The 27,192-nt window shown below is 37.7% G+C and overlaps 1 protein-coding gene across 3 annotated transcripts in view; it reads right to left on the reverse strand.

Moving 5' to 3' along the window:
• Positions 1-3,186: 3,186 nt before the first annotated feature.
• The window catches only part of GPAM (glycerol-3-phosphate acyltransferase, mitochondrial), a 33,295-nt gene continuing 9,289 nt past the window's right edge, over positions 3,187-27,192 (reverse strand). For 2 of the 3 annotated variants that reach the window (XM_086752470.1, XM_086752473.1), the window contains exons 5-21: positions 25,828-25,941; positions 24,437-24,586; positions 23,429-23,525; positions 22,527-22,663; positions 21,052-21,151; positions 20,127-20,339; positions 19,620-19,733; positions 17,537-17,622; positions 16,445-16,560; positions 15,670-15,740; positions 14,278-14,542; positions 13,654-13,796; positions 11,988-12,065; positions 8,843-8,983; positions 7,874-8,063; positions 7,705-7,763; positions 3,187-6,540 (exon numbers count right to left, since the gene is read on the reverse strand). In XM_086752470.1, coding sequence (XP_086608596.1) covers positions 6,424-6,540; positions 7,705-7,763; positions 7,874-8,063; positions 8,843-8,983; positions 11,988-12,065; positions 13,654-13,796; positions 14,278-14,542; positions 15,670-15,740; positions 16,445-16,560; positions 17,537-17,622; positions 19,620-19,733; positions 20,127-20,339; positions 21,052-21,151; positions 22,527-22,663; positions 23,429-23,525; positions 24,437-24,586; positions 25,828-25,941 — 2,191 coding nt within the window. In that variant the 3' untranslated portion in view covers positions 3,187-6,423. The remainder of the gene's footprint in view (positions 6,541-7,704; positions 7,764-7,873; positions 8,064-8,842; positions 8,984-11,987; positions 12,066-13,653; positions 13,797-14,277; positions 14,543-15,669; positions 15,741-16,444; positions 16,561-17,536; positions 17,623-19,619; positions 19,734-20,126; positions 20,340-21,051; positions 21,152-22,526; positions 22,664-23,428; positions 23,526-24,436; positions 24,587-25,827; positions 25,942-27,192) is intronic. The other variant, XM_086752471.1, reaches the window with a different exon arrangement.

Below are 27,192 nucleotides of genomic sequence, written 5' to 3' on the forward strand. Positions count from 1 at the left end.
AGACAAAGGGAGAGATTTGTAAGCAAAGGTGCTGAATTATGCTAACTAACTTTAATGAAGAGGAAATATCAACACTGAAAACAGGCTTTTACAGCTTTCTGACAGGGAGCAGTTTAATTGGCCTTCTCCATCCTGCAGAGACAAGAGGAAGTCTGATTCAAAAAGATGCCTAGCACCACCGCTAAAATTAGGCTTCAGCTAAATTTGGAGAACACGTATATTAATACAGCCATAAGGTGAGCCTGTAAAACTTTCCACAGATATGCAAAATGCTTAACTGGGAAACAAAACCAATCCATCAGCCCTTCCTTAGCCTCATCTGAAGGAGGACAATAGATCAAAAGAGAGACATTGGTTTTATAGAGACATTCCAACCAGCTGTTAACAAACCACCTTGGTACCAATTACACAGCAGCCATGGCACTGTACAGAGCTCACTTAAAGAGGGTGCCTAAGTATTTTTGGGGGATCCTGGGAAGTTTCCCAAAGAAAATGCATTCTGCTAAAATAGTGCCACTGTCAATTCTGTGGCATTTATCAATGTTTTCTTTGGGTAGATACGATCACTGGAGCCTGAACTCCTGAGATAACGCAATAGTCAAGGCAGCGGTAAAGCCAAAACTCAGGAAATACCACTTGGCTTTCAGCACCTCCAAAGCAGGGTCAGAGTTAAACTGTAATCGGTTAACAGATTACAGGGTTAATTTGTAATTTGTAATTGTAGTCTGCCAAGAACAGTCTGGAAGGTGAAAATGCCAGAGGCAGGATTCCTCACCCATTTTCCAGTCTCTGGGGATTTTACTATTGGCAGAGGTAGGAGGCTCCCACACATCTCTCCATGAAAATGCTCACACAGCACCCGAGAGGCAGCGCAGAAGCACGGGGATGTTGTCCGGTTTCTTCTCTATTCCTTCCCTGATCACTGCTGACACTCCATGTGCTTTTTGACACTAAAAAAACATTTTTACAGAACAACCTTAATAAAGGCCTTGTATATTTTATTCCTGAACGACTGTAGGAACAAGAAGTATAATTTATATTAGAGCTGCTCCTGATCTCAGGAGGCAGAAGACCCAGCCAGACTACCAGTCAAAGCAGCCTGACCAAGCTGCTTCTGCACAAACCCATTTCTGTTTTGCCTAGGAAAGGTGCCCAAACCTGGAAGGCAGAGCTTCACCTCCCGTCCACTCTGCTCACCACCACGCAGCATGGCACAGCTGGCAGGGACAGGGAGCCAATACCCAGGACAAGGGAAATATCAGCCCACTCAGGCCATCTATTTCAGTGCTTCTCCATGCTTACAGTAAAAAGCTTTCACAGTATCCAACCTGATTCTTTTCCCTGCAACTGAAGATTAAATTCACTATTTTCATCCAACCTGGGTACTCACTTCTCTTGTTGAGGAGGGAGAAAATAAAAGCCATTTTTTTTCCTTCCATCTTGCACATATCAGCCTTCAAATAGAGGTCCTCAAACAAAACATGGTGTTCCACCTGAGATTTTATCAATCTGAATGGCCTGGAAAGTTTTGCCCTGTGTTTGTCATTCATGTGCAGGCATAAGGTATCTTTGCGCGACGTCTGCCCTTTTCATAACAGCGTGCCACTTATGACTCATGTTTTGCTTGTGATCTGCCAGTAAATTGGAGTTTTCTCCAAAGAATTGCTACAGAGCCAGTTTATTTCCTCTCCTGTGCCTGCACATTTAGTTTTTCTTCTCTCAGTTGCAATACCTTGCACTTCCCTGGTTGAATTGTATTCTTCTTTTTGACTTCAGATCTTTCCAAATATGTATCATCACCATTGGGATCACGACAACCTCTAGTGTACTACCTGGCTCTCCCAGATCTTGATATCAAGAAGTCCAAAGAGCAAACTCTCTCTTCCATTCCCCAGGTCACTAATGAAGATACTGAAGAGATAAGACTCAGAACAGATGCTAGCAGAATCGTGAGAGAGATGAAATTGAAAAGTCTCTTTGGGGTTTATTGTCTCTCAGATCTGAACTGCAGCACAACATGCAGCAATGAACATTTCATATAAGTTTCTTCCCAAAAGCCGGGAAGTTCCTTATTCTAATGACAGCAGCATCAACTATGGTACTTTTTGGACAATTACATTTACAGGTGGTCCAATTTACAGAAGAATTAGTAAGGACAACACTTCTCCCCCAGCAAATGCAAAGATCAATAAGCATCTATAAAAGACTGAAAAGAGAATGTTTCAAGCAGCAACTCAGATCAATGTGGATCTTACCTTGAAAATACAAGGCTGCTGAAAAGTTGGTGTACCGTAAGAAAGAACAAAGCAGAGAGCTCCAACCAAGTGATCCTTCTAAATAAGCCTGACAAGCTTTTATTACAAGAAAACTGAATTAAGCAAAAACCGGAGGTAAGTGCTTTATCTGACATTTGGGATTTTTAAAGACTGAGAAATAGGAGGACATTTACAGAAAGAATAACATGTAAGGTCATCACCAATAAGAATTGGGTTTCATTCAAGCTATTGACAATAATTGAATTTTAGTTTCCTGCCTCAGCCTAGAGTTGTCAATTAATCGAGCCTTGCTTGCATGTGAACATTGCTAGAGGCCTCTTAAAAAATCAGTTGATTACAACTTTTTTTTTTTTCCTGAAGGGTGAAACAGCATCCCTCCTTCTCAATTTAAGTAATGATCATCTATGCAGGTTTTATTATATTAAAGCCCCACTCCAATTGATTCACATTTGCCAGATGCTGTCTGAATTGCTGACAGGTGCTTACTGCACTCCAGGTCAGCTTGAGATCGCCACGAGAAGGGACAGGTCTGCAGTATTAGCTGTCCCAGGCTCCTGAATGGCCCACTCCTCTCTGTAAGGTGAAAGAAACTTTCAGCACCTTTAAAAGAGGAATCCACGTACAGGAGCTTTGCAGGGCTGGGGAAATAGAGAGCAAAATGGCACCTCCACGTCATGACAAAACAGACAGCAACTCCTGAGTCAGGATGTCACCTCCATCCGCTTTTTAAATGGTTCTGCTGCAGTACATACACTGGTAGAGAGATATCTATAACAAAAGCTTTTCATGGTTTGATTTCAGAAACTACCTTGCATGGAACAGTTATCAAATGAATTATCTTAGCAGGTTATTTAAAAAAATAAAAACAACCACACCAACCAAACAAAAAACACTACAAGACCTTGTTAAATGTCATATTAGCAAACAGTTTAATTCATTAAAATGACTCCAGTACACCTCTGTGCTTCAACAACAGACACGGCATTACACGTAACAGGTAAAACGTGGTAACATTCTCAAGGAAGCAGTATCAGGCTTATTAGCACAGAACCACACGAGCAACAGTATCTTTCATCACCTCTCAGCTCAACCTTCTTCTCCATGGTGACTTTGATACTTCCCTGTGGAGCATGCAGTCAGTTGAATGCAAGTGTGTGTATATGCTCCCTAATAAAAGAGGTGACTAAAGCCCTGTACTGTCAAAGAGAAAGCAATGCAATTATGCAATGCATAATTGTCATTATGAGACAAAAGTAAATGTATTAACAAGTTTATGATCCCTGGTGGCCTGGGCAGCTGTGGCAGCCTGGGAAGTGGAATTCTACATTTCCATCACTTTAAAATGTGAGATCTATAGGATACATATAGAAAGATTAAATTTCTCATACAATGAAAGACTCTGGCCCAAAAAGACTTGCACACCTGAGTAATATGCTCATAAGAATGACGAGACTTGTGTAAGTCTTTGGAAGAGGAAAGTCTTAAAATACATTTGTGGTAACTCAGGGCCAGTCCTTACTTCTTTACTGGTTAACTTTACCAAAATTAACTCAACCTGGTATTCTATCAGCAAAGGAAACATGAGACATTCATAAAATCAGAAGACACTGAAGGTGTAAATACAGTGCAAAAGTGTTGGTTTTTAGTTTTTGACTGTTACAGTCTGATGATGTTATATTCTGTGCTTTATTTTCAGGGAAAAGCATAGTTGTCGTGTGTTGTAACATACACGCTTGCATATATATGTGTATATATACACACTTGCTGCGGAATGCAAAGGCTTCCAGTGGCATATGATTCATAGTACTGACTTCTCACATGCAGGTTTTTTTCATACAAAACCAAACCATTTTTAGAGGTGCCCCCTCCCTCTGCATACTAAATGTATTCAGTGATGTGTATTCACATGCATTATTACCATACCGACTCACTGATTTATACTAACCAGATTTATTTTTTAATTATTTTTTTTTTACGTAAGCCATAAGTTATCTTAGTTTCAACACCTAGCCAGAACACTCCAGGGACCACAGTACTCCTGGGTTTTATAGTAACTAATACATCAGTTGGTAGAACATTCTTAATAAAATGACTCAAGTATTGTTCGCTTCATATTGCTTCATTTTTTAAAATATTTTTTTATGTACAATCTTCGCTGTTAGTACACTTCAGATTTCCTGAAATGCAGTAAACTACGAGAGCTTGTTATTCAGAAGCACCTAGTCTTTTTTAACATTAAATGGAAGCCATCAGCAACAACTGTTCTATGGAGCATTCACCGGGTTAATGAACAGTGCACATAGCTAGTATGAGATGAAACTGTTTTCTAAATAGCTAGTAGACTTCACAAAACAAATTATGTGCGATGCAGTTACTATCCTGCTGAGACAGCAGAAGTACGTAAGAACAAAAGCAACTCTAGGGTCAGTTTCTATCTGTATTAATGTAGCTTTGGTTCAGAAATTCTTTAAGTGTTGTAGAGCACCTGGTTTAGTGACAAAACACGTGTCTCACAGTGCTAACAGTAGAATGCTAATAAACTATCAACTGCAGGTTTCAAATATTAATAGCATTTAATAAAAAAATTTACAGAAATATTCTTGTTGACAAATGTGCAGTACAAATGCAAGCTCCTTGGCCACAAACTCAAATTGTGTGCATCAGTCTTGTGCTGGCATAACAGTGCAAATGCTGGGATTCAAGTATGCTTTTCCATATTTATGTTAAGCAGCTGAAACTACATGATGAAGTTTGGGGGCTTTCTGTTCACAAGGCCAGGACACGAGAATCAAGCAAAACATTGCAGTAATTGAAATGCCTGCTTTCCCTCATATAGAAAGCAATCTAAATGAGGAAAAACACATTTCACCAGCAAACCAGCTTCACGTACCACCAAGTTATTGCTTCAGCTAGATCAGCTGTACTAAAATACAGGACTACAGGTTGCAATCTTATCTCCATTCACATGAAGAGAAGATGAAATCTACAGTGCAAGACCTCCATGCGAAAGAATCAAATCGCAAGACCAGAGTCCTGTTTCATAGGACAGAACTTACGCATCATTCAGTTTTGTCTGTGAATTTTCTTTTTCCTAAGTCGGTTAGATCAGAGTTAAAAGCACATTGTTTGATATTTCTGTGTTTCTAGAGGTTACTACTTCGTGCCAATTTAGATCTGCTCAGCAACAGAATACAATATGAACGCTTGTCTCCAAACAATTGCAAAAGTTATTGCTGAAATTTTTAGGGCCAAAATTAAAAAATATTTCATCAAATCAAGTGTTTACTCCACTTTAAAAAAAAAAAATCTGACATTCTATTAATAAAAAACCAACCCAACTTAATAGCTTTTTTTTCAATTAAATAATAAGCTAAGATTTTACAAGATATTCACATTCAGGCAACTGTCTCCTGACTTTCATCTGGCTGAATGACAGATGCCATAATAAAAACAAGAACGCTACTCTCACATTCTTCATGACAGCAGTGATTAGTGCAATTTACCACTGCACTACACAGCCCTAATAGTGCAAGGTGTGCCTGCTAACAATGTTTCTCACAATCATCTGCTACATGATCATTATTCTCAGATGTCTGTAACTGTTATTCTCCTTAGAATTTTGGCATTTATGTTAACATATATGAAAAACTATGGCTTTATCCATGAAATACATATCCTGCCTAAGTAAAATTTTGAAACCATTTATTTAAAAATGAATTGGAAGGAAAGTTATTTGCTTATGCCATAAGCTGTGTTGCCACTAAACTCAAGATCTCAGGGTTAGCTACAGATGACAAATATGTGCATTTGTGCATCTGTTACAGTCTTTAATTAAAACATAATACTGATAAAACTTCACTCTTCATTTTAAATCTAATTCTAATAATTTATCTTATTTTTTGCAACATATTTAATTACTTGTATCCAAAGTGTCATCTGAGTATCACTGTATTACAACAGGATTGGGACTGTAAGAAACCCATAAATGCATACGTAAGAAGGCACTTGTCTTCCAGTAGTTCAAGTCAGAGAAGGCCTTACCCAGACAGTGGCACCTTACACTTTGAAGAATTAGTAAATGTCCCCAGGCTTCGACACAGTCTCAAAACCTGTGTTCATGTCCCTCGACGAAGGTGCTGTATGTGGTCTATAATATCATGAAGCTCATGATGAATTCCAGTAGTTTTTGCCTGTTGCGCTGAGGTAGGAACGTAGTGCTTAGCTCCAAAACAGTGTCTCTTCTTTGTTTCGTCTGATTGAAAACCTAAAGCACAGCATGAATACACGTAAGTATCACCATGTTCAAGGATCCTTTCTTTTGTGATTAAAAGTTTGTGGTCTATACTAAATTTGACCCATTTACAAGATTTTTTTTTTCCCTTTCTTGAAGGCTTAGATGGCAATGCCTTTACATATCATTATAATTCACTCAGTGTTGAAGCCCTTCAAGCGATATGGAAGAAGAGAAACTGAGAAATAAGCACAGTATATGATAAACAGCCAGCTCCTAACAGTGAAGGGTAAAGCTTGCACTCAAAAGGCACCTGAATTGAAAGTGTAAGCACTTTGTAAACAAGAATTCAGATGTTACGCTCTGAATAGAGATGCTCAGCAGATGCTATCTAGTTCTACTTTTCGAACATTAGAACAAACTAGAAATAAAATGATGGATTTGATATGTGCTTTCTTCACAGATCTCTCAGTTCACCCCAAGATACCTTTACTATAGGCTTTCCTATAGGCTAACAAAGACTTGAAAACTCTTATCTAGCAATACATTGTCTAAATGCTGAGGCTTTTAAAATTACAGTGCTAAATCTCATCCAGCATTCAGGAAGCCATGTCATTCTGATGAAAGAAACTCTTCATTTGCAAAATCTACATAGGCAATTTAAAATTTGAAATTACAGTGATAAAGTGTAAAACTGATGTGTTATTTTAAAGATCTGTATCCTCATGGTGGACACTGGAGGTCTATTACAATGGTTCTGCTGGAGCATCAATCACTGCTAAGCCAAAATTCAGTAACTAATACTTTTTGAAGATTTAAGTAGTCCATCAAACTTCGATTTAGCTAAGCACAGAGCATGTGTATCGTCATTGTCATTGTGCATTTTCAGCGTGTTGTCACTGCTGTCCAATAAGGACAGAGTAGAGCAGAGAAACTTCATTTGCTGAGAACAAAAACACATAGTCACCTAGGCCTCATCTAGATAGGTTTTCTCAAGGGCAAGAAGTGTCCTGTTCTGCAATGTGTGCTCTTCAATAGTCCTGAGCTTTGGGGAAAGCAAAATACTCAAAATCCACAATATATTTGCACATTCACAGATTTTAAATTGACACTGAACAGGTTCCATGAAGTATCAAAATTGTGCTCATTATTAAAATGAAACTGAACAGTCTCCAAATTTGATCACCAAACACTTACGCCAATGTCCTTAAAGACTTTCACTGCATTTTTCACATGACTGTACGTAGCACTCTCAGCTGCAAGAAAGGAAACCCAGAGATAAAACAAATTGTAATTGAATTTGAGCTTCCCTGTCCTAGGACTAAGAGAATGAATCAAATTCAGTTCCAAAACCAGTTTAACATACCATATACAGCAACATTCTTCTCCGTCCTGCTTATTAAGTGCCTGTGTAACTTTTGAAGATATTCAGACTCTGAAACAGGACCTCTAAAATTGTGCACGAAGATGACAGCAGAGCTATATGCCTCCAGTAAAGGTCCCAACAACCTCTGCAGGAAAGTGATGTACTCCTGGTGCTCTTGAGACTGGCTCACCTACGAAAGGGCAACAAGAGCTTAAGTGACAGCGAGCAGTGGAAACAAGAAACGACCTGCAACATAGTACACAGTGAAACAGCAGCCCAGATAATTCTTAGTACAAAAAGGAGTATGAGGGCACAACACAGCACATTATGAAAGCATAGCAAAAAAAGCAGTTTACCATGAGGGACATAACAGGCACTGAACATCACAGATCAATGCGATTTCTTTCTCCTTCAGGATATTAATAACTATTTTTTCTAAGATAAAATTAAAGACATCATGCTGTTCTGCAGCCAACAGAAGGGTTGCCATACACTCACAAAGACAGACATAAGTTTCCAAGTGTTAACAAGATACCCTAAAGATCAGGGATCAGGACATAAATTTCCAAGTATACCCTTGTGTCAGCTCTGTGAGAAAACTAGTAACAACTAAAATCAACATGAATGAAGTAAAGTGAAATTCAGGCTGAAAATAAATACCAGCCATATGTGTCCCTTTTAGAGTGCATGCTGTTAGTAAAGAATAAAACACTTAGACACTTGAGCCTTTATCAGTTTTCCTGACTCTAACTATTGCCCTTCCACATCCCCATAAGGTTATTTGATGTTTCTTCAGCTGTTTTCCCCATGGGAAACTGAGAAAGGCGTTTTACTGACTGTAGCAAGATACATCAGACTAACAATGCAAATCAGCAAAAAAGAAAACTATCATTACCACTCCCGAACTAGTGAAGTACTTTGTTTCTCTTGCAACAGGTTTCAAAGGTATTAGCCTTAGGATAATATTACCTTCAGGTAGCAATCTCTCTGCTCTTCTCCAAAATCACTGTCTTCATCTTCCTCGTCACTTCTCCAAGATAATGGCTCAGGGAGTTTTTTATCCCACTGTTGCTCTGTAAGACTGGGGCTAACGTCCTCCTGATCATCCTGCTTAAATTTGAAAGACAAGGTGATTGATAGGCAAAAAAATCAAATCCAGGGAAACAAGAAGTTTATTTTATAATCTCATCTGACTTAAGCAGCTCACTCCTTAATCAATATTTAATGAAAGCAGGTGAGACCCAATTACAGACAGGGTTGAGATAAGCAGAGATAAGAGATATTTGATGAAAAAGATTGTTTTTCTTTAGTTTGCTTGTCACATAGAAGTGAAAATCTTTGCAAGTGTTGCTGAATCTTCCTACCAGAGGCCATGCAGTAGCAGTTGCCAAGAAAACTCAGTTGTGTTAGGATAAAAAGTTGAGATGCTATCTGGATGTGGATGTTGCTAACCTCCATACTACTGTTGCCGTGAAGACAGAATAGTAAACTCTGTGTTGTTACATTACAATAGCTAAAAATCTCAACTAATGCAAAATGCCACAAGTTGCTATTTGGAAGTGGTAACTTACTGCCTCTAATGATGCTGTTACTGTATTTGTCCCCACGTGAGATATTGGTGAAACAGAATGAGCCAGTTTTAATCACAAAGGCCCCAAATGGTTTAAACCTTGATTACGTTGAGACATGAAGATCCCTCCACCTGTTGCATCACAGCAACTCTCTTCTGCTAATCATCCTAAGAAGCACCCTCCAAGTTTAGCCTACAAATGCCCCATAGTAATCCGCTCTTGGAGCAAGACATGGATTTATGCTTATTAGCAGGTAAGTGTCTTAGGTAAGTCTATGTTTCTTCAGGCTTTTGAGATGAGCACATGAATACAGCAAGAATACCATTGGTGGAATTTCTTAACCTGAATATTTGTGAAGGGAATAAAAAGTCGCTGTTTGCTTTTAATCTATTTACTAAAACCATCTATTTTCAGAAAACCATGAATTAGTAAAGTGCCTTCTAAAGTTGTAAAATACTGTAAAATTCCCTTGCAAGGGCATAGTCAGGTAATCCGCCAGAGACAATAAGCATAATAAGCACATACTAGATGTACTTAAACAGCGATTTTGTTCTGTTGTGCAAAATGCAGGTATGTCAGAAGTTGAAGTGCACAGTAACTAAGATGCAACAGAAATACTCCACCTGACTGATCAATGTCTGATGCAACATTTAATTTCAACAACACATCTTCAGAAATGAGTTTTAGAGTTAGTAAACACACCCTTGAAAAAACAAGGGAAGCCTTAATGTCAATCATTCACCTCTATCTGTTTTGCTCAAAGTAGTAGAACAGAAAGATTTTTTTCAAAGGTCACCAGTGCTAAGTCACTGAGAAAAGACAGTTATTCCATTTAGAAATGAGAATCAAACTAGATTAATGGATAACAGACACCTCATAGATGTGATTACTGTCATAATATTCATGACAAAGAAAAAAACCTCTGCAGCAAATGCAGAATGACATCCTTCTAATCTTACACCCTGATCAAATGTTTTATTATTTGAATGAAGCAAAGGCCACTAAATAAGTTTTAAAAAACACCAAAGAGATCACTATGTGTTAAGAATATTTCTTAGTTTTTTAAGTAGACAATAGAATCACAGGAAAATAATTTTTTTAAAAGCAAAGATCAATCACACTCAATTTAATGGGAAATTTATCAATGTGTTAATGTCAGCAATAAACTGAAATAATTAGAAGGGGCAGAAGCTAGCTACTTTTCTTAGAGAAGAGGTTGTAAAAACCCTACTAAGATTTTCAACCTGTCCAAAGTCATGAAACAACTGTTGCTTATAGGGTTTGCACTGATTATGCAAATCTTTTATATTTTAAAAGAAGTAAGCAGGTACAGAAGTTTTCTAAGTTTAAAGAAATCTACTGACTGGATATACCTCCTTTTTAAGCACCCAAACGTTGCACTGGTGGTGGATATCAGACAATAGAGACAAATATTTATATACTGCCTAATAGCTACCTATATCCCAGCTATAAACAGCAAAGTACCAGACTCAGCAACGGGAAACTTATAGAAGAACCCTCAAGACAAGTTTCATGCTTGAGTAGACAGAGGTGCTGTCCACACCCATTTTCCTCATTTGTCCCCAGGCATGGAACATACAGGTTTCTTCCTAATCCTCTGAGTAGCATTCATTTTCTGATTTATCTAATAATGATTACAGTCTAACGCATGACAACATGTCAGTACTTCAGATATAAAGGAAGCAGTAGTAACTGCAAAGGAGGAGAATGTTTAATATCCAGGTGTATCAAGTAAATAGTACCTATGGTTACATATATTAAGAATGGAAGGATGTATCAAAAGGTATGCATCAAGATTAGAGTGAAGCAGTGGCCATTAACAAATACACCAGAAGCAGCCCCAGCCACCTTTGAAACTGGAGAGCTGCAAGAGGAAAACAGCCAGCCATGTAACTCTTGTCCACATGCTCTTTAAATTTTGTTGCTTCCTCTTGGGCACCGAGGTTTGTTTGCTGTGCAAAAAAAAAAAAGTTTGGGAAGCAAACGTATACCAAGTCAGCTGCCCCCTGGTCCCAAGGTTTTCTTTACACTGTACTCCTCTGGCAGACTGCACCACCAGCACATCCATGAAACTGCAAATTGTGCTAGCAGAGGAGGTTTACCTGAATTTTGAGATCAATGCAAAGGAATCAAAAAATGACAAAAGATCTGGACTACTGACTCCTTTAAAGTAGAAAGTAAACATGCATGTAGCTATACTACAATTTGAAAGGACTCCAATAATAAAATAAATCCCCATTTCACAAGGCAGCATAAAATATGTGTCTTCCTTAGTAGGTTTAATGGAACAATGCAATTACACACAGAGTCATTCACGAGGCATCACAGGATGACTATACCCAAATGTCTGATGCTTCTAAGTGTAAGAATGAAGTAGTATCAGTCCTGGACTTGTGAAGTTGTTACAAGCTTTTAGTAACAGCATATATTTAGAACAAGACTCACAACTAAGCAGCACAAACTACCTACGGCTAAAGTCAAGTATAAGAAACAAAGCTCCTTTAGTATCTCTACCACCTTACCTCAGCCACCAGAAGAATGCCATATTGTATCAGCCTTTCCACAGATTCATGGCAAACTTGATATATCACCTGGCAAGGCTGCACAACATAAAAAGAAATGCACTGAAAAAAATCACACCCTGAATACCCATTAGAGAAACACCAGTTCCCTCCATGTTCAGTATGAATGTTTTAGATACAGTAGTGTTATTCCTTTTAAGTAAGTTATTAATTTTTTACCAGCATAATCCCAATGCATTACTCTTATGTTTATCTTGGCAGAAGTTAAAAAAATTACAGTGAAATAGGATATTTAAAATTTGTCCAAGTTTTTTTAAGAAATGCGTTACTACACTGGTAGAAAACCACATTAAATATTCTCCTGGCCTCTAACAAAATTTTAGTTTGTTAACAGTTCTGGAATAATATCATCATAAAACTAAAATAATTGAGACTCATATCAGTTATTTCTGTGGAATTTAAAACGAAAGTACACTTTTAAGAAACTCCCTTACATGTTTTAAAGCTCTGAATAAAAAAAAAAAAACACCTCTTTCATATTGCTCATAATCATGTAGGTAATATTTTCTAAGTTAAAAAAAAAGAGTCAATTATTAACTCTGAAAGCAGAAGGGTATGATTACTAAAGAACCCCACCATATGAGCTACATTACTGCCCCAGGCAAAAATACTAAATTTGGCTTATCCTTCATTTAAAAAGAAACAAGTCAGAAATATATGTGCATTTAAGAAGTAATTCAAGAATCTCTAGAATTCTAAGTAGCTTCAACATACAAGAAAAAAAAATATCTAGCACTTCAAATAGTAAGTACACAGAGAGTCTGAAAACTGAGATAACACCAGCTCTCTTCAGTGTTTTGCAACAAAACAAAAACCAAAGTCAGGCCATGTTTAAGACTGACACTAAATACCAGGTGTGGCACACTGTGACTATTGCACTCCTATGCAAATTAAGAGTATCTTTAGAATCTAGAGCTGTAGTTCCCAGCGTAATTTCAATAATCTATGCAAACTCATACCAACTGGATACTCTCAAAGACTTGTATATGTTTAAGTAAAAAAAAAAAAATTTAAATAGTTTGGGCAGAATACAGATATAGTTGTGATGGTCTAATGACATAAGTGACATAAAATCTGTTAGAAGGCATTAAAAAGCCCAAACTCAAGTTGCGGAAAGCTGACAGACATGGAGTAAGCGGCTTTTCTTTCTCGGGAAAAGCCTAAAGCCAGCACAGCAGAAATGCTGCAGGCTCACCCCAGCATCACCCACTTCAACACCTGCATGAGCAGCAGGTGTGCAGTGAGTACTTATCCCCAAAACTGGATCGACTGATATTGTCATCCCCTGCGAAGGAAATAAGATTGCGACAGGAGTCTGGAAAGTTAATTCACATGTTATCTTAGGCCAGATATCTTTTGGATGAACTGTTCTGATGGGATGACATTTATTCAAATGTTCAGACATTTCCTTGAAGCAAATGGGAACAGTATCTCCTTTCCTCAAATTATATTAAACCTCTTGATACCCATTACTGTCAGACTGTGTGTACAGTGAACATATCAGAACAGTAATACTTCAAGAAAGTATCAATTCATTTTACAGTAACATGCGCAGTTACAAGCAGAATAATAACTTAAAACACGGACAATTAATGCAGTTACTTACCAAAGACACAGTAAACTCATTAGAAAGCAAGTAACACAGGCTGGCAGCTTTTCGGACCAGATGTTCTTGACTAATCAAACTGGGAGAAGTACCATTGGTACCATTTCTGTACCTCCTACTCTGAACTGCATGAAGACTGCAGGCTAGAGCAGAAACAAACATAAGAAAAGTTTATTTTTCTGAAGAGCTTTATAGCAAAAGAAACTTAAAACTTTTGTTTCTTCTATTTCTAGGCTCTAAAAGCAGACAAACATTATACATGTAACCGAAGAATAAAGACAGAATTCACCACTATTCCATTTGTGTACAATTAATGTCAGACTGAAACAAAATCTCATGAAAATATTAACAACCAAAGCACAGGTTTTGCCATGTTGGCTCAAAACTGATAGCGCCTTGACCATGGCAGTGACTAATACACAAATACTTCCAAGAAAGATAAAGGATGATGAGAAAAACGAGCAGGAACATTCTGTAAACAAAAAACAAATTTACTTTAAAATAGTTTTTGTTTGGGTAAACATGGTCTGAAGCAGGAAGGGAAGGAGGATTGTGGGGTTGTGCAGATACTTAAGACTTCGTGGGTCACAAGAAAGTCTTTCCTTGGTAAACCCCAACACGTACCAATAATGGCCTCTTTAATGAATACATGAAGTACTCCATTGCTGTAGAAGTTGAGTTCAAAGACAGCGGGGATCGTCGTGCTGGGAGTGATGAAGAACTCATTGTTTCGGCTAGTGTTTGTGATATTTACACAGTTCCCCAACAAGTGGATGGCATGCATGACAACATCATCTGAGTTCCCTGAAAATCCCAAGTCAAAGTCACGGGCTAGGACCTCCTCCTTCATGGAAAAGAAATCTTCTACCAATCTGGAAAGATCAGTTCCCTAGAAATCAAATAAAAATCACAAAGTGAAACAATTTTTTTTTGCACTGGAGTTTATCTGTGAACTACGTAACCATAGACACAGGAAACAGATATACAAGCCATTAGTTTTAAAAAATCCAAAGCACAATAGTAGCATTAGAAAACCTTGTTTTCACAGAGATATTGCTAAAATAGTCCACAGGTTTTGAATTATATGCAATTACAATTCAAGGCCATGCAGCTATTTGAGAATCCAAGATTTTTGTTTGCTGTTTGGTTTACTTCACAACCTACAGAGACCTGAGTTATTCTTAAAGAACATGTTAGAGATATCATACTTTCACTACCTATGCTATAAAAAGAATGATCAATTATTTGGGAATACTGTAATCAGCATAACTTCTCTGCAACTGTCTGAGGACCCGAGGAAGAGCTTTTCCTCAAGCACTTCCTCTACTTGCTTTTTGTCAAGATGGCTTCAGATCACATTGTAAAATGCTTCTTTGATCTCATTATTTTAAGAAATTGGAAAGACTGAATGGACAGGAATACTAATACTATCCTTGACCAGAAAGATTACATATATGACCAATATTTTTCCATTTGTTTGTGATTTGTGTGCAATAGAAATTTCAGATTAGAGGCAGAAGGAATTTCAGAAGAAATGCTAGACACATTTGTAGAAAGAAAAAAAATTTCTTCCATGCCCCATGCACAAGACTTCAGTTAAACATCAGTATCATTTGCCATCATGGTATAATAGTCCAGTACCAAGAACAGCAAAACCTCATTTGAAAACTAACAGAAGAGCTGCTAGCATATTCAATAGCAAACGTGTTTAAGATCTAAAAAACAATCTTAATACAATGAACCAAAACAATGTATTCTTTCTAAAAAGCGTAACTACACTCTGAGTTACAAAAATCTATTTCCACATGAGTATTTATTATCATCCCATGAATAATGGCTTATCTTCAAGCACTCACTACTAATTAAAACATAAGCATTTAGACTACCTGAAATCCACTTTAATTTAAATGCATCTTTCTTCTTTTATTAGTATTACGCAATAGTAAAATGCATGCTATTTTTTTTTTAACAAGGTCAAAGTAATGTTTGGCTAGTTAAGTAGCCCTGAAGCCTTACCTGCCTGTGCCTGTACAGCAGCAAACATGCAACAATGTGGGTAGACATCACAGCACAGGACTTGTTAGCAGCTAGAGGTAAAAAAGATAAACTCATTAAGCACCTGAGAAGTTCAGAACACCGCTACAAGTGAAAGAGTAACTATTTGGTTTTTTTAAAAAGTTATATCGGCACACAACTGTGCCTTCTGAATGAAATACAAAGTGTATTATGTCTATATAGTAACAATATTAAAGTAATCAAACTAAAGTAACCTGAACTAAAAAGCCTGAGTAAAGCCCACATGCTTACTAAGATAAGCACTATTTTGTATGCATCTCCTATACCACAAGTCACAGACTGAAGCATACACCACATAATCTATAAAACCTGGCAACAGCAGTCCATGCAGCTTAGATGAGTTCACATGAGTACTATCTTAAGTAACGCCATTAAGACATTGCAATAATTTCTTACATGAAGTGGTAAGAAATCAGTGTATCCATATGAGAATCATACACTTCAGAGTACAGCAAGTTCAGCATACTACTCCAAGGAATATAAAAGTTACCAAAACAAATACAATAAAATGCTTGTACTAAATCCAAAAAGGACTCTATTAAACTTTGAAGAGGCAGGGAGGTAAAGGATGCAGAAAGGTCAAGAGAGCATTTTAAGTCATAAAATGATCACCTGAACAGAGAGAATTGGCAAGTATGACATTACCAAACAGCAAGTTAGTTCATGCAATCAGCAAAACAAAACAGGTAGCTGATAGTGATACTGTAACACTTACTGAATAAAATATGCTCAGCCAAGTTGGATATCAGCTCTCTTCTGAAGGGCTCACTGGTGATATCCCTGGAGTTGGGCAGTGAGGCCTCTGTACCTTCATCCACAGCATCATTAGGTCTGAATACAGAATAAGAAGTCTGTTGTCAAAATCCACATTATGACATGTAAATTTGGATCCAAGTGTAAAATAAACCTAAACTGTTGGGTTTTTTTAATACACTAACTGAACCACAGCGCACAAAACCACTATGCAGTCTGGCAAGGGCACAAAATGGTATGTGTTAACAAGCTCCCCAAAAATTTTAATATCTAACAACTTTTCTAGATTATTTCACACTAAACAACAATCCAAGATAAGACTACCAAAAGAAAAATCACAACCTCGTCCTATCGCTATTCCTGATTTTGCTGTTACGTCATTTGCACCCCACAGCTCTTTTCCATTCAGTGAATACACACAACAGTAGATTAGGCACATCTGCCTAAAAGGTAGTTTCCAGCCCGGCCTCTTTACAAACTAGAAATAGTCTTTTATATGGACCTACAACTTTCTAAAAGATAAATGACTGACTTAGTCTCTACTAGGACCACACACATTTATACAAGTCAAGCTAAGACCTCAACTAAAACACGTATCGGTGTAACAAATGCAGATCTAGCCCTTGAGCACAGCTTTGCATTTCTGAGCGACAGTCATCTCTTTGAGCAAGGAGTACTCACTCACAAGTCCTGTTTGCTTTGGAATTACACCAAAATCCACTTGAAATGTTTGTGGGGTTTGCAAACATATCCTTCATTTTTCCCCTAAGTTATTCCGTAAAATTTAAAATTAAACCAACAGAGGTCATTAAAATTAAGAAAAAAAAAAAAGCCTCCTCGAGCTTATTTAAACAGAGCTTCCCAGAAAGAATCAATTCTCATAATAAATTGCACAGTTACCATTGTGTAAGTTTTCAGTTTTTCTACATATAATTAGATTACCCTTGGCAAGTTCAAGGGCTGCTTGGAATGTAATGCAGAATACTAAAAAGACAAACAAACAAAAAAACCCCCAATCTGTCCTTCCTCTCCCCAGCATCCAAAAAATCTCTACCTTGACGGAAGTATAGCTGGTAACAAAGCTTGTTCCAAAGAAAGAGGAGCAGGCATAGGTTTTTGGCTTTGGCTGTTTACATATTCCTGTTAAGAGAAGACTTGTTATTTTTTGTACTTTTTCCATCTTACTTTTGCATTCAACTGATAATATTATTACATGAAAAAGGCAATTATTCAAAAATGCAACTGTGATTAAAAATACCTCACACTAAAAGAGCAGTTTTAAGGTGACAGAAATTAAAAGTTTGCAAAATTTTATTCACTTTTTATTTTATTTTACGAGAAGACAAACTATCCACAGCAAGCAATCCGTACTTCATAAAGAACACTGCAATAAAAACAACACATAGCCCCTGTCAGCACCCTGCTGGGAACAACTCCTTCGAGAATAGCTTCTCCATGATTAAATTAATGAGAGCTGCCTTCATTAACATGAATGAGAGCAAAGTCTAATACCCTCTCCGAACCAACACGGAGACTAATTATTGCTTGCTCCTGCTTTCCTAAAACATCAGTATAGGGAACTTCTCCATAGGTAAACACCAGTGTAGAAGCTCCAGTTGCAAGACCCCTTACAGTGCCACAAACTAAAGCAGCCAGGAAGGAGGCAGGGTACCACATGCTTGGAATTCTTGAATCCCAAATTTCTCAAAAGCTAGACTCCTTACAGGTTAGCATTTACATTACTCTCTTCTCAGGACACTGTGTTCTTTCAGTTTCTATAAAGACTGATGTGGGAAACTAAAGAGCCACTTAACCTGCTGGTCAGGAAAACAGTTCCCTCCCATGGAAGCTGCTTAAAAGACTTTCACAGCCAGCTCACCCTCTTCTGCTTCTAAGCCTGTGCTCACAGAACTGTAGATGCCCAAAACGAACCCCCAAAGCTCATATCTCCTTTAGAAGAACCTGAATCAGTTTAAAAATACAGTTGCACATCAGCAAATCTTGGTTAAGGCATATTTAAACCATCTATGTCATGCTTTTACATCTCTGGAGTAAAAAAATGCACACACATATACGTGAGACCTGACAGAGACTGCTAGGGAGGTATAGAGTGATTAGCATTTCACTAGATTAAGAGGGCAGATAACCTTCTTTTCCTTATACTGATCCAAGAACAATTGTTAACTCCCTACCAAAAATAGCCTGGAAGTGACCCAAGCCTTCTCCTTCGGAAGTGAATTAATAGAATTAATATCTTTCCCTACTACGCTAATTACAATGCAGTACAGACGGTCACGATAATTTCATGCTGTGGTAATTGAACCCTCAAAGCTCCCCAACCTGCTGCTTTTCTGAGAGAAGTAGGGCAGAAAGAAGAACACCTAATTAATGTGAATAATGTTGTAGTAGGTTGTTGCTACAGTAGTTAATCTTATTAAAGTTACACTAAAAATAAGCTATACTGTAGCAGAAAACAGATTAGTGAAATGCAGGTAAATAGTATGAGCAGATCCTGCACAGAGATCAGAGAAAATTTTAAAAGTGAAGGCAGCTAGTCCTGCACCATCTCACCCCCTGAGTACACAACAGTATTTGGTGAACTAATATAGACAATAATTGTAAACTAATAATAAACTATGACATTCAAATAATATGCAGATTTTTATTATATATGATCCATGATACTTTTATAGCTACTAATTTGCTTTGCAGTTTTAAAAAGCCAGTGAGATAAATGCCCTGACGGTGTAAACCACTCAGTTACTCAAACTGGAGAACTGTGTTCAGTTTCCTTCAACTTCAAATGTCTCGACAACTTAAACATGGCACAATGATCATTTTCAAGATTGTTTCTTAAAACAAAACATATAAAGAACCCCAGTGAGAATACTTACACCATTTCAAACCTAACACAACCCTTGATATCAACTCTGAGACTACTTCAGCTTAATGCAACATGTCTGAAGACTCATGCCCTCAGCAAAACAGGGATACTTTTGTCCCACTGGTATGGACTTCAGCAGATAATGCTAGCAATGACAACCCACAAAGAGAAAAAAAAACAAAATAAATGCATCCACTACTGAAACATCAAAAATGTCAAACACTCAAAAGGATCTTCAAAATATTAAACTTACTTTTAAGGAAAATGGTTGTGCAAAATCTACTCTGACACACCCATAATTCTTCCGCAGCATTCTGAAGACTCCTCTAGCTATACTCCAAAGACTTTCATTCTTCTTAGGCTTGCCCTGGAAAACATGGGTGGTTGTTCTGGGTTTTTTCCAATTTGAAATTAAAAGGTTATATTTAAAATTAAAATGCATGCAACAGCAGACAAAACAAAGATGAGCCTTTTGACACACCTTATAACTTCAAGTAAATCTAGAGAACTATTGTTTTCCATATATATCCACATGAACATACTATTTCTTATGTCATTAATTTGCATTTAGAAGTATGTCACCTGTACCTCAGCATTCCGTATCAGAGAGGTTCTGTGATTCATAGCTCTACACTCTTCAACACTAACACCAAGCACATGTGACAGAGGACTACTAACACATAATTTAACTATGTAACACATTTTCCTGCACATAAACAGAAAATCCCCTAGGCAAAACAAGTTGTTCAATTGCTCTTACCAGCTGTTCACTGTTATAGTGACCTTCAATTATGCGATCATAGGAGATTCCCACAGGTATAATTAGGACGTCAGGAGTAGCATTTGAGAAGAGAGCATCCACCACCACAGACAAAAGACCTGCTCTAGCTCCAGATGTCTTTCCACTTCGAGACCGTGTGCCTTCCAAGAATATCTCTAAAAACTGCTGCTGTCTCAACAATTCTTCTATATGCTGAATACAAAAGGATTGGAAAAGAGGAAAAAAGAAATATCCAATTATACTGGGAAATTCACATTTTAAATATATTGTCAGCAACCATTTCATTTTAAAAACACTGGAAGATTATGAGTTGGCGTGAATACTTGTGAAAAAACCAAAAGCAATCATTAATACTTGACACAAACCCAGATCAAACTGCACCTGAATTTGCATGAATATACACGCAGTATAATGCCATTTGTTCAAGAACAGCATCTCTAGCAACTGTCGATCTAGCCAACTTGCATAAGTTTCTTCTGGTTCCTGACTACATACCATCTTACAAGATGCAAATACAGCTATTATACTGAATGGTCCAAAGGATTACATCAACCCACCATAAACAGAACATAAATCCAACATAACAGAATCAGTGTAGATACGCCCCAGCACAAATCAGAGAAACAAGGCTTAAGTTTAACATTAATTGAGAGAGTATTAATTCCACTTTATGTAATAAAGATTACTCAAGGTAAAAATCTTCTCATCCTCAAAGGTGCTAGGCATTCAAGTATCTTACTTCAGACATTCAAGACGTGATACAAAAATGTGTCCTGTTTTTGCCACATGAAACCCAAGACAAATTCAAAGCAGTAAAAAACATTCTGAGATTGATGGAACTCACTTTCCCACTTGCCACGCAACCAAAATGATAGATACAGAAACAAAGACAAGAAATACATACCACATAGAGCAAAGCTCTGTAAAGGAAGTCCTTACGACCATCAGGACTCTGATCTAACTTTCGGCGAATGAAAAATCCTCCTAGCTTGCGGATCAATGTGCTACATAATAAAGAAGAATTACACTAATCAATTTTATTTTGCAGGAAGCTACTACACATCCAGTACAAAATTCCTAGCATGCAACAGTAACTGAAATTACTGAAATTCTCAACGACTAAAATGTATTACACTATTTGCACATGATGGGACCACACAAATACTACTCCATTTAACTTAAGAAACGGGCTTCTCTACTCTGTCTTGCTCCATTTCACTCCCTTGACAGACCACTTACACCTCTGCAGTGACCTCAGCCGGGAGGCTTGCATTGAGATGCTGGTGACCCGCACAGCGGTTAACCTGATCTGGCCCAAGTCTGAGCTGTGCTGCACACACGGCATGGCCTTCGTGCCTGTGTTGTGCTGCACATACCCCTTGGCTGCAGGATCAGCTCAGCCAACTCATTTTAACAAATGATCTTGTGGGAAGCTCCCACTTGGCACCAGCAATTACGCCACCAGCACAGCCTTGCCTTTATCTAACAGCGCAGCAAGATGTTCTCATGAGATGATCCTTTCTGTTTGACATAAGAAATGATGAATAGAGCTGTTTTGTTGTAAGAAAATTCTATACTAGCTCAAATGACCAAAATAGGGTAACCCTCTCTGTGGGCAAGGTCTGCACAGCGTGCTGTGCATACACCAGAGGCCTGCTGGATGCTGGCCTCAGCATCTCAGGATTCCCAGCATCTAAAGGGATGTTAGATTCCTATGCTAGTCTCTCCTTCTTTATACTGCTAGGTCTAATAAATAGCATTCCAATTGATACTTTATAGATTCTGAATGCCTTTCTTACTGGGAGCATCACAGACGAGCACCTGCTGGTGCAAAACGCCCTCTTAAGTAAAGGTATCCCCCTTCTTTCCTCATCATTTCCTGCAATATCCACGGCTTTTCAGAAATCGGTTATCCCCAAATTCTGTCTTACTGGCAAAAAAAAAATACCTAAAAGACCTTCTCACATTCTTCTGCTACCGCGAATATAATTTAAACAGGGAACAAATTGTAGTGCTTTCCACAAAGTATTATTCACTCAGTACTGTCACTACCTATTAGCCACCTCATTAACCTTCATGAAGACGAGCTGAGCATTCACAACACTTTTTCACATACTTATTTTTCCCTAGTCACTTATCCACTTTGAGACTCTTAGAGGGAAGGAATATCCTTCCTCATCCTACTTAGGTTATGACAGAATTTCTCAGAAGGATTTTGTTATGCTCTCTCTCTGAGCACGTAACAAGAACCAAAGACATTCTACATGATGGTCCAGTAATATTCAGATTATCTTACACTTGGACATCAGATACATTGCACAATATGTCACCTGAAGATCCCCCCACCTCAGTCTTTTTTAAATAAGAAGAGGTTATTACCTGAAGATGGGGATGTTGAGATTGTTCCCTGCAGCAATGTAGGGTGCTTTGATGTTATGGCAGAAAAGAATGAATGTAAGAAGCAGGTAGTCAATGTGGGATTTGTGAACAGGCAAGAAGATAAGAGGCAAATTCATCTATGGTGGGGAGAGAAGCAAAAAAAGAGAAGACAGTTGGTAAGAAATGTGGAATATTACTCCTTTTCTAAAATCCATCAATGAGATTTCTAGCATCACATTATCAGAACTGATAGTATTTTCCAGTTAGCATCATTCAGTTTGTTTACTTCTGGTTTTCACTCTGCTATGACAACAAGAACACTTTAGTCAACTGTACTTCTTAATTTTCATGGACTGTAATTTTTAGTTGTATGTATTAAAGGAAACAATTATTAATATACCCAATTTCTTCAGACTCACAGTATTGACATAACAATCAAACAATTAAAGGGATGTGGCCAAACCACCAGTGTCACCAAAGTACTGCTATTTCTTTCTATTAGATATCAGCAAGGATCTATGAATAGTGGGGTTCCCAAACACTGTAATCAAAAGATAACAGAAAATACTAGGAAACTTTTTTGGTTTTTTTAATTCATCTAATCCATCTGTCTATGATAAACCCTGCAAAAATAATCAATTCCTTTGAGTCTTATGGTAGAATTTAGGAGTTATTTTGATCAAGTTCAATAAATACCAAAGGACTGGAAACAGCTTGCTAGTAACAAATAGGAAAAGTTTATTTTGTGAAGATTTTTATTCCAAATTAAGAGACAGATCTATCTACAATCTGATATCACACAGACTTAGCAGAACTCTCTTAAAAAGAGAAAGTGCTGTAAATATTTATAGAAACTAGATCAGAAATCTGTCTTTATTAGATTATTTCCCACCATCCCTCACCTCTGTTGCTGCTTTGACCATTTCCATTTGACCTCTGTGGATCTGAATATTCCAGAAAAAGCTGTTAAACAACTTCAGTAACACCCAGCCAGTCAACCTGAAGGAAAAACAAACACAACTCAAAGGGCTACATTCATTGCTGCCTCCTTTTTATATTGCTTCTATATTACTAAAAGCAAAGCCATAAAATCTGATTACTTTATATTCTAACAAAATTACTATAAAAGCAAACTGCTTAACAAGTTTTTGCCTATCAGCTAAGCCACATTTAGTAAACACTTTTCAGCCTCCTGCAATTATGACACAAAACTCGTTAGTGTCAACCTCAGGGAAGGCTGTTTAAAGGGCAGAGACCCCTTTAGACATGCAGCAAGTTAATGGAGGTCCTACGATCAATTAGCAATTAAGCTAGTGAGGTGACATGTTAGGTGATAGCGTGTATCTAGTGTTGTGGGAGAAATTAATATAGGGTTTGCCTCACGAAAGTCAGTGAAGGGGACTAGGAACACGAGAGAGAAATTCAACCTCAGTAGTAAAGGTAGATACCACAGTAGTAGATTTTATCTAAGATAAGACACTCTGAGATATTTATAACTACAGGTTATGATATTCAACAGGCTACTGGAAAAAAAGATCCTTCACAGTCTAAGATGCTGCAGCTACCTGCTCTTGCTCCTATCAGCCCAAAACGACAAAGGATACAATACTGGTTTAAGCATTAGCACCAAGCTTAGCTTCTAGAGGAAAAAAAAAAAAAGTCTATATTGCACCTTATCATAAGATCTATCCCTCAAAAAGGCAAAGAGTCTCTGCTGCATTTGAAAATGACGAATAACTACTATTTAATCAGTTAACATTAGAAAAGGGATTTCTATGAATAATGTATTATTTTTTAGAATAATTACTTATTATTTATGAATAATCTGTTACAAGCTCTGCTGGTGTAATACAGAGAGCGCTTGGCCATTCTTCTACCCACTGACAATACCAATAAGCCCTTTTTCTTACTTGATTAAAGCAGGTGACACGTTCGCTACCATTTCCTGGAGAATTTTCCTAGCTTTTTTCTTCACTTTGTTGACAGCTTTAGGATCCGTCTGAGCAAAACCACCTGGAGCACTTTGTTCGGAAGCTTCATCTACAATGGCCTTCTGGACTCTAACATTAAAAAGTAAAACTTATGAGAGAATCCCGCAACAGAAGAGTTCAATACACAGACAACAACTGCTGGGAATGAGCTACATATTACTACAGGAGTAACCTGCAGGCATAAAAGAACAGGCACACAGGCACACTGAAGTATTGTGTACTCTAAATGCATTAAATTTAATTCAATAGTTTTCTAAGCTCTGATTAAATAGGTGGATGATGGATGAATGTGCTCAAAGCTGACCATATAAAACTGTATGTACGCAACTCACAGGTACCAATATTAAGTGATTGCCAGTTTTCAGAAATGGTGAATAAGGTTAAAAATGCAGAAAGAACAGCTGAAATCTCCTCTTTGTTAATATTCTCTTTTTCCTGCCATAGCAGTTTCACTTATCTCATTAGACAGATTTATGCAGTTGCTATTTTGCATTTCTACAGTATCTTCCCCCTTGTGTTCTCAGTTTTACAAAGTGTAACTGCATTTTATAAAGGCTATTTTCCCCATTTAAAACACACTTAAGAGAGATTAAGTGGTTCAGCACACTGTAACTGTGGCACAATGTGGTCTGCTTTGCTCTTCAAAAGCAACATTATCATCTTCATATGGGACTCGAACATTAAAAATTCAGGAGAGTTAGGAATGTTAATGTAGACAGTGTGTGGCCTCTGACAAAAGTAGACTCAAGGACTGAGCATGTGGTTGAATTTCTTTGTATCCATGGAAAACTCATACCTTAGTAGCTAATCAGGGGCTCAATGTCCCATTTAAAATGCCGTATATGAAACAGAAAACAAGCTCCACAAAATAAAGGGCAAGCATTTCATTCTACAGCCTTTTTCCAGTTTTGCCTCATGCTCTTGGTGTACACTCAGGTTACTCTGAAATGCTGCTTTGCTATTATTTCTGAAACACTGACAATTCTGATGGCCGTAGTATGACTTCAGTGGTAACGATTTACATGAATTAGATAAAGAAAAGTCTGAAGAATTCCCATGCAGCAATTTATTTTTCCATGTACTGTCTGCTGTCCATACATCATTCATTTTGATATTTATAACTCTTGATCTCCCCTCTTTTATTATTCAAATAGAAATTGCCAGCTACAGTCCTGAAGTGTTGTGCTAGATACCATATCTTCTAATTTTTCAAATAGTTTGATTTTTAAAACCTGCCAGTTTCAAATTCTTAAATCATATTATAATGTATCAATCACACAAAAAAAATACTGTATTTTGCATTATCTTACCTGCTGTTATTCAGCACATTTTCTGTCAGATTCTTGGCAAACATACCCTTATGAACATCCCTCTCTTGCACAAAAAGGACATAACAAAGGCGTCTTGCAAGCCACCCTCTGTACCTACAGAAATAGGAAGAGTATTTAAGTGCGACCATCAAAATATTTCACTGTGGGAAAAAAAATTTAACATATCTAAAAATACAATTAAGAAGCAAAAGTAAGTAAAGTTTTATGAAGGGCTGCCTAAAAGCTTCCATATCTTCTAGTAAATCACCAATATGTTAATGTTACAGGTGAAATAACTTACATGTAGCACAAAATACCTGAGATAACTGCTGTCTGCATTACTTTGATTCAGTGCAATACTGGCCTTAAAACATTCACAGTATCACAGGAAAGTAGCTATAAACCAGCATGTACATTTCCTCTGTTTGCTGGAACCAACTCCCGAGCTCAGCAAGGAGGAAAGAAGATGTAGTGCCCATTTACGATTTGGTGACTTTCCACTGAGGAATGTAAATGCCCAGCGAAGAGGTTTGTCAGCTTGGGAAAGTTGCTCATATTGTACACACAGGGTAAACTCTCACAGACACTTCTGAAAATACGTTTGCATTAGCCACTGACACTAAAACCACTTTTTGGTAACCTTTTCTTCCTTTCCAGTATTTTGAAACACCCAGTCCTATGTGCCTCCTATGCACCTTCTCCTTGCAAAGTTTTAACAGGAGTAGAACCACTAAATAATCAGTAAACCTCTCTAGGTAGTCAAGTGTTTGTAAATCTCTCTACCATTCAAGTGTTTAAGTAAGGCAACTTAGCTTACCTGGCCAGTTTCTTCCTTTTAAATTAACCCTGTCCTCTACTCTCTGGATCATATAAACCACAAACACCCATGAAAATGTCATTTTGAACAGTTTTCCTGAAATCACAGAAGGTGCGTGTGACACATGAAGAGATAAAATCCAGTCCCTAGCAACGAATATTCATTGCTATTTTGTCTTCTCACCACTGTCCCTCAACAGGGCAGAACTGGACAAGCCACCACTCATGTAGGTCACGCCACAAACCAAACAGAGCTGGAACTCCTGAAAAGCAGAGCTTTGGGGCAAAACTAAGAGTAGGAAGAAGAAATTAAAATCTGGCCATTCCTAAGACGGGAGCACTCCAGTATTTTGCAGAAACCCTGTCCTGAGGACTGCTGGTGCAATGCATCGCGGATTCTCCAGCAAGCATCCCAAACTGAACCACGGGTGCCAATATTCATGTTGGTTTCCATGCTGGAGTGCTGCCAAGGTCTCAGTCCTTGTCATCACCTGAGTTACTGATCTTGGCTGCTAAACCTCCCTACCACATTTCAGTAAATTTATACAT

The sequence above is a fragment of the Chlamydotis macqueenii genome, chromosome 7 (genome assembly GCF_036417535.1).
Source record: "Chlamydotis macqueenii isolate bChlMac1 chromosome 7, bChlMac1.mat, whole genome shotgun sequence".
Taxonomy (NCBI): Eukaryota; Metazoa; Chordata; class Aves; order Otidiformes; family Otididae; genus Chlamydotis; species Chlamydotis macqueenii.